This window comes from Muscardinus avellanarius (assembly GCF_963383645.1).
Source record: "Muscardinus avellanarius genome assembly, chromosome: 7".
Classification (NCBI taxonomy): domain Eukaryota; kingdom Metazoa; phylum Chordata; class Mammalia; order Rodentia; family Gliridae; genus Muscardinus; species Muscardinus avellanarius.
In genome coordinates, this window is record NC_137793.1 from 49,715,609 (window position 1) to 49,724,184 (window position 8,576).

The 8,576-nt window shown below is 38.2% G+C and overlaps 1 protein-coding gene across 1 annotated transcript; it reads left to right on the top strand.

The window, feature by feature from the left end:
• Positions 1 to 5,677: 5,677 nt before the first annotated feature.
• On the top strand, positions 5,678 to 6,373 carry LOC308265654 (TIR domain-containing adapter molecule 2-like; the record flags this gene model as incomplete). The annotated part of the gene is made up of 1 exon (XM_080699455.1): positions 5,678 to 6,373. One exon carries the CDS (start codon positions 5,678 to 5,680, stop codon positions 6,371 to 6,373), a length of 696 nt encoding a protein of 231 aa, XP_080555581.1.
• Positions 6,374 to 8,576: the final 2,203 nt, after the last annotated feature.

The window sequence follows — 8,576 nt, forward strand, 5'->3', positions numbered from 1 at the left end:
ACCTGCGCCATCCTCTTGTCTCTGCCTCCCAAGCACGGGGATTACAAGCGTGCACCACCATGTCTGCCAACAGTATGTGTTTTTTGCTGGAGTTGGGAGCCCAAGTACTTAGTAGCAATGTATTTTATCTCCCTGACAAAAGCATAGGCCCACAGCTTCACCACAGAGAGCAAGTTCTGCTGCTCCGAGTGCACCCAGCCCCAGAGCTGCACAGAGGAGTGCAGTGGCTAGAAGCGCCCTTGGCTCCCGGGACACGCGGCTCCAGCTGACCTGACTATGTGGGGCTCCATCTGAGGTGTCCACAACCTTTTTCACACATAGTATGTTGTCCAGAGTTCCTGAGCATGTGGAGCAGGTGCAGTCTACTTTCAGGGAAATTTTTTCAAAAGTTCAGTGTAGATTAGAATGAATCTACCTGCCTCTCCCTGATACTGGCCACTGCCACCACTGCCATCTTGACCCTCCTCCTGAGCATTTTTCTTACATAGTATGTTGCCCAGAATTCCTGACCATGTGGGGCAGGAGCAGTCTTTTTGTGGGAATATTTCTCCAACAGTGCAAGGTGGGTTGGATTGGATTTATCTAGCCTTCCTGAATACTGGCTGCTGCCATGGCCGCCATCTCTGCCATCTTGGTCAGTCTTTTCTCTCTTATATTTTAGGTTGGAAGTCATGGCTATAAATGTATATGTTGTCCCAATCAGATATTAAACCAAAATCTGTTGTCCAGGGAATACATGTCCTATTTGGCTGCTGCCAACTATTATCATGGTTGCAGTGGCATCCATGGCCAGCGCCATCTTGGCCCCTCCCTCAATATATTTTAATAAAAGAAAACATTACCTATCTTTTGCAGGAGTTGGGAGCTCAATTACTTAGTAGCAATGTGTTTTATCTCCCTGCCAAGAGTGGAGGCCCACAGCTTCATCATGGAGAGTGGGTTCTGCTGCTCTGAGCACACCCAGTCCCAGTGCTGTACAGAGGAGCATAGTGGCCAGGAGTGCCTTTGGTTCCCAGGATGCATGATGCCTGCTGATCCAACTATGCGGGGCTCAATCTGACATGCCCCTGAGCATGTGGGGCAGATGCAGTCTACTTTTGGGGAGATTTCCTCAAAAGTTCAGGGTGGATTACAATGAATCTACCTGCCCCTCCCCAAACTGGCTGCTGCCATCACTGCCATCTTGGCCCTCCTCCTGAACATTTTTCTTACATAATATGTTGTCCAGGATTTCTGAGCATTTGGGGCAGGAGTAGTCTTTTTGTGGGGGAGATTTCTCCAATAGTTCAAGGCAGGTTGGATTGGTTTTATCTACCTCTCCCAAATACTGGCCACAATTGCTGCTGCTATCTCCATCATCTTGGTCCATCTCTTCTTTCTTATATTTTAATTAGGAAGTCATGGCTATAAATGTCTCTATATACTGTCCCAATCAGATATTAAAGCAAAATCTGATGTACAGGGTTTCTCAGAGGAATATGTGTCCTATTTGGCTGCTGCCAGCTATTGTTGCTATGGCCATGGTCATCAATGGGCCTGTGGCTGCCGCCATCTTAACTTCATTATTTTAGATGTATGCATACCATATTTTACAGTTAGAATATTGTGCTATATTTTAGGATTAGAATGTCTCTTGGTAACTCATACATATACCATGGAGCTTGAACCTAAAGTAGATGCATAGTGAATGATAGGTGGTAGCCTTTCACTAGTCAGAAGCAGCAACAAATACTTTATATATATATTACAATAAAATTCTGTATGTGTTTTTTCCAGACATAAAAGTTTTCACCACTTTTGTTGAACAGTACTTGAATTATTTAGGTACATGTAACTGTGTTACTTACCTCATTATGAATATAACTGTAATTTATTTTTGAACACTGTTATTTGCTATGGGCAATAAATTTAAAAATGCTCTGGAGCTGAGCGTAATCCCCGGGCTTGGGAGGCAGAGACAGGAGGATCGCACAGGTTCGAAGCCAGCTTCGCTGGTTTAAGAGACCCTGTTTCCAAATAAAAATATAAAAAATAAGTCTGGGAGTCTGGGAGTGTAGCTCAGAGGTAGAAGGGTTTCCAGGAACTCCAGTACCACAAAAAAAAAAAAAAAAACTCTGGAATATAGCCTGTGATCCATATGAAAATATGAGACATATTTATTATAAATTTTCTGTCTCCTGATAAAAATAACTGCTTATTGGAAGGTTATTATTAATAACACTTTCAACATTTTCTGAAGAGCTATTTAAATTAGATTGACATGGGGAACTCTTCTTTCAAATGGGGAAGTTTTCTTTCATGACTGATCTCTTTCACTCCAAATTTAGAATTTTTGATAACAAGCAATGAATCTAGACTACATTATTCTTTGTTGATTTCAGTGGGAAAAAATTACAAGCCTTGGTCTCTAGCTTTTGTTTCCAAATTGGGATGTTAGTTTTTCTCTAGGCAGATTGTATTTTCTAGAATTACTTAGAAAAAGATATTCCCTACTTTGTATATATTTTAATTATAACTTTTCCATCAGCTCTACCACCATGGTAGTGCCTGACCCCAGAAAACGAAATGTGGTGTGTACCAGAGAATCCTGGTTAGTATTTTATTTGTCACTTCAGATCTTTTCTTTATGCAGAATCAAGAGAGTTGCTGTCAGTCATCAATAGATATTTGCATCTTGTTCTGTATTTATTTTTGAGACAAAAGTAAATTTGCACTTAATATTTGAATATTGTATTTATTTAAATTTTTCTATTTATAGTCTATGTAGTAATTTGATGTGGGAATTATAGATAGAATGGTTTGTTAGTGTTTCACTAAACTACCAAAGTATTTTAACCTGAAAGTTTACAGTGCTAATAGAATACCATTTAATATTTCCAAGTGTCTCTCTGTTGAACTGGGCCCTCTGTTTAACTCAGCTTGAACTGCTTGTGGTAGTGCTTGTTAGGCTCACAGGAGACTGGTAATTTAGTATCCCAATGACCTGTTTGTTATTTCTTTCAGAGGACCTGTGTCTTTTTTTTTTAATTTTTTTATTTTTTTATTGGTGCACTGTATTCATACATCATAGTAGGATACATACTTTTGTAGACATACATGCACACTTTTCCCAGTCAGCCCCCACCCAATCCCCACCCCCATTCTCTCCCTATCCCTCCCTCCCATGCTTGGCTTAGTAGTTGACATCTAGTATTATGGCAATTTATCTAAAATTAAAAATGATAATCTCACATAACAGTTTCATTTGTCTGATACCAAGCTTTTGATGACTTAAAGATAACATTTCAATATTTCTTTTTGTTTTCTTTCTTACCAGAGAATATTTTTTTTTATTTTTTAGGTGAAACTATCATATATTTATATATTTATTTTTCAGAAAAAAATCTATCCTAATATGGAATATGGACTCTAGGTACCCAAAACGATCTTGAAAAAGAACAAAGCTAGAAGATATATATTTTCTGATTTCAAACCATATAAAGCTACAATAATTGAAACAGTGTAGTACTATTCTAAAGGCAGATATATAAACCATTGGAGTTAAATAAAAGCCTAGAGCTAAATTCTTCCCTATATTGTCGTTATTTTTGACAAGGTTTCCATGAACATTTGGTGGTGGAAATATTAATCTTTTAACTAAATATTGTTAAAAAATAATAATTACATGGAAAAGAATATAATTGGACCCTTACCTAATCCCATATACAAATATTAACTCAAAATAGATAATAGACCTAAATATAAATCTTAAGACTATAAACTTTTAGGAGAAAATCTGGGTCATAAAACCTCACAACATTGAAATTGGCAGTAATTTCTTGGTTATGATTTCAATGGCACATACAACAGAGGAGTATACAAACTCCCTAAAAAATAAAAAAATTATTGTATATCCAAAGACAATGTAAACAGAGTTAACAGTTACTAATAGAATGGGATAAAATATTTCCAAATCCTATATCTGAAGGTATATTAATATTCCAACTAGAAGTCCTAGAAATTAACAACAATAAAGGCAAACAATACCCTTTAGAGTTAGGTAAAAGACTAACATAAATAATGAATCTCCACAGATAACCAATCTTAGTTGTCTGTTGGATGGAAAATCTTGTTTCTCTAGTTCTGGAGTGTGTTACCTATTTCTTCTTTGTAGTTAATCTCTTTGAGTATTTTCTCTAGTGCTGGTTTTGAAGACATAAATTCCTTCAGTTTCTGTTTGTCATGGAAGCTTCTTATTTCTCCATCTAATTTGATAGAAAGTTTTTCTGGGTAGGCAATTTTTGGCTGGAAGTTGTTTTCTTTCAAAGTTTGGAATATGTTACTCCAAGCCCTTCTGGCTCTCATGACTTGGTTTGGGAAGTCTGGAGTGATTCTAATTGGCTTGCCTCTGAATGTCACTTGGCCCTTTGCTTTTGTTGCCTTTAAGATTCTCTGCTTGGCTTCCACATTGGTCATTTTGACAGTTATGTGGCATGGGGATCCTCTTCTCCGATCCTGTCTAAAGGGAGTTCTATAAGTTTCCTGGACCTGTGTATCGACCTCTTGCTCTATGTCTGGAAAATTTTCTGCTATTACTTCCTTGAAGAGATTGTTGATCCCTTTGGTTTCACTTTCTTTTCCCCCCTCTATTCCAATATTAAAATGGGCCCATATTTCTTCAATGTCAGATTCCTGCTGTTGGATATTTTTTTCTAGATTAGAAACTATGCGTTCATTTTTGGATTGCTCATCTTCTAAGAGTGAGATTCTGTTCTCCATGTGTTCTAGTCAGTTGTTTGTGCTTTGAATTGAGGCCTTTACTTCATTAATTGCATCTTTATCTCTTTTTGGCTCTCTCTGAGTTCTTTTCGAAGCACCTCTATTATTTCTACAGTTATTTTCCTGATTTGATCTTCTAGAAATCTCTGATTTTCTGTTTTATCGGGTTCTGATGTTGTGGGGTTGTGGGCATTTATTGCTCCAGTATTATTTCGCTTTCCCATGATTTCGGAAGTTTGTGCCTTCTCTGGGTTCTTCCCTTGGGTCACTATGACTTCACTTAAGGTGTTCTGGATCTCGAGTCAGTAGTATCTCAGACCCCACTACTCTTTTACTGGGTTTTATCACAGAGTCTCCGACCCAGGGAGTCGATAGAGGCTGCTTTAGACCATTGGGGGTGCCAGGTTGCACTTCTCCTATGGTGTGATTTCTCTGCCACCGCCCCTCCCCCACTGGGTCAAGTCCCAGGGAGTACAGTACTGGGATTTCTCCTCTGTGGCCCGCAATTTGACTCACTGTTCTTGAGTACGCAGATGTAGCTGTACTGGCCTCGCTCAATTCGGTGCTGCTGCCGCCGGTGGCAATATGGCGCTGCTGCTACGCCTCGGCTGTGGGGCTGGTGTTTTTCTTCTTGGTTTTGATTTCCACTCTGAATCCCTGCAGCGTGTGCTGAGCTCGGCCACTGGGAGCTTTAGATGCTCTCTGCGCGGAGAAATCCCGCCTGGCTGTTCCGCAGTGGCTCACCTCGGCTTGCTCAGGACCTGTGTCTTTTTAAGGTTTTCAGGTTAAACAAAAATTTTAATCTTTAATCTCTCGATGAAATTTATAACATTTTTCTGCTTTATTGTTTCTTCTTTTAGATTGAAGAGAAATGCTGAGAATTAAATAAAGCTTTCCTCTTCTGCCTTGGATATTTAGCATGGGGATTGGAAAGTCTAAAATAGATGCCTGCCCTCTCTGTCTCTCTGGGAGTAAAAGCCACAGTGTGGATACAAGTCGAGGCCATCATGAGTCAGAGTCCAAGAAACCTGAAGCTGTCTCCTCGTGTGATGTTATGCATCATGGCAGTCCAACAGTGGTAGGACAGGAGGAAGCTGTGGCTGGGGAAGAGATGCCACAAGAGGAAGTGGAAGAGGTCTTCCTCAAATTTGTGATACTGCATGCAGACAATGACACAGGTGAAGCCCTTCGAGTCCAGCATTTGCTACAAAATGACTTTGGTATCAAACCTGGAATAATCTTTGCTGAGATGCCATGTGGCAGACAGCATTTACAGAATTTAGATGATGCTGTGAATGGGTCTGCATGGACAATCTTATTATTGACTGAAAACTTTTTAAGAGATACTTGGTGTAACTTTCAGTTCTACACATCCCTAATGAATTCAGTGAACAGGCAACACAAATACAACTCCGTTATACCAATGCGACCCCTGAACAACCCCCTGCCCCGGGAAAGGACACCCTTTGTCCTACAAACTATCAGTGCCTTAGAGGAGGAAAGTTGTGGCTTTTCTACACAAGTAAAAAGAATTTTTCAGGAGTCTGTGTATAAGACACAACAAACCATATGGAAAGAGACAAGAAATATGGCACAAAGACAATTTGTCGCCTGAGGAAAATAGGAAACTGCCAAGGGTGGACTGCTGTGTTACGTGAAGAAGTCTTTAAAACACTGTAGATTGCTAGTGCTGTCTGATATTAAAAATTTACAACTATCTTTTTCTAAGTTATGGAGGGCCTCACTAAATAGCTGAGGCTGTCCATGAACCCAGATCCTCCTGTCTCAGTCTTCCACGTACTGCGATTACAAGCAGGCACCACCATGCCTGGCTTGCACAGTTGATTTTTTAATGCTGTATATTATACTTTTATAATCAGTAGGAATTGTTATACATGCTTACTCAGTTTAAAAAATAATATTTTTTCTTTGTACAGGGGATTGAACCCAGGGGCATTCTACCTCTGAACTATACCCCTGGTTCTATTTGAATCTTTTTTTTTTTTTTATTGGTGCACTGTATTCATACATCATAGTGGGATACAAAAAAACTTTTTTAGACACACATGCACACATCGCCCAGTCAGCCCCCACCCGATCCCCACCCCATTCCCTCCCCATCCTTCCTTCCCATGCTTGGCTTAGTGGTTGACATCTAGTATTATAGCAATTTATCTAAAATTAAAAATGATAATCTCACATAACAGTTTCATTTGTCTGATACCAAGCTTTTGATAACTTAATGATAACATTTCAATATTTCTTTTTGCTTTCTTTCTTACCAGAGAATATTTTTTTCTTTTCTTTTTTTTTTAGGCGAAACTATCATATATTTATATATTTATTTTTCAGAAAAAATCTATCCTAATATGGAATATGGACTCTAGATACCCAAAATGATCTCGAAAAAGAATAAAGCTAGAAGATACATATTTTCTGATTTCAAACCATATAAAGCTACAATAATTGAAACAGTGTAGTACTATTCTAAAGGCAGATATATAAACCATTGGAGTCAAATAAAAGCCTAGAGCTACATTCTTCCATATATTGTCAAGTTATTTTTGACAAGATTTCCACGAACATTTGGTGGAGGAAATAATCATCTTTTAACTAAATATTGTTGAAAAATAATAATTACATGAAAAAGAATAAAATTGGACCCTTACCTAATCCCATATACAAATATTAACTCAAAATAGAAAAAAAGACCTAAATATAAATCTTAAGACTATAAACTTTTAGAAGAAAATCTGGGTCATAAAACCTCACAACATTGAGATGGGCAGTGATTTCTTGGATATGATTTAAATGGCACAGGCAACAGAAGGGTAAACAAACTCCCTAAAAATAAAATATTTTATAGCCAAAGACAATGTAAACAGAGTTAAAAGTTACTGATAGCATGGGATAAAATATTTCCAAATGCTATATCTGAAGGTATATTAATATTCCAACTAGAAATCCTAAAAATTAACAACAATAAAAGCAAACAATCCAATTTAGAGATAGGTATAAGACTAACATAAATAATGAATCTCCACAGATAACCAGTCTTAGTTGTCTGTTGGATGGAAAATCTTGTTTCTCTGTTTCTAGTGTGTGTTACCTATTTCTTCTTTGTAGTTAATCTCTTTGAGTATTTTCTCTAGTGCTGGTTTTGAAGACATAAATTCCTTCAGTTTCTGTTTGTCATGGAAGCTTCTTATTTCTCCATCTAATTTGATAGAAAGTTTTGCTGGGTAGGAAATTTTTGGCTGGAAGTTGTTTTCTTTCAGAGTTTGGAATATGTTACTCCAAGCCCTTCTGGCTCTCAGGACTTGGTTTGGGAAGTCTGGAGTGATTCTAATTGGTTTGCCTCTGAATGTCACTTGGCCCTTTGTTTTTGTTGCCTTTAAGATTCTCTGCTTGGCTTCCACGTTGGTCATTTTGACAATTATGTGGCGTAGGGATCCTCTTCTCCGATCCTGTCTAAAGGGAGTTCTATAAGTTTCCTGGACCTGTGTATCGACCTCTTGCTCTATGTTTGGAAAATTACCTGCTATTACTTCCTTGAAGAGATTGTTGATCCCTTTGGTTTCGCCTTCTTTTCCCTCCTCTATTCCAATTATTCTTAGGTTAGCTCTCTTAAAATGGGCCCATATTTCTTCAATGTCAGATTCTTGCTGTCGGAAATTTTTTTCTAGATTAGAAACTATGCATTCATTTTTGGATTGCTCATCTTCTAAGAGCGAGATTCTATTCTCCATGTGGTCTAATCGGTTGTTTGTACTTTGAATTGAGGCCTTTACTTCATTACTTGCATCCTTTATTTCTTT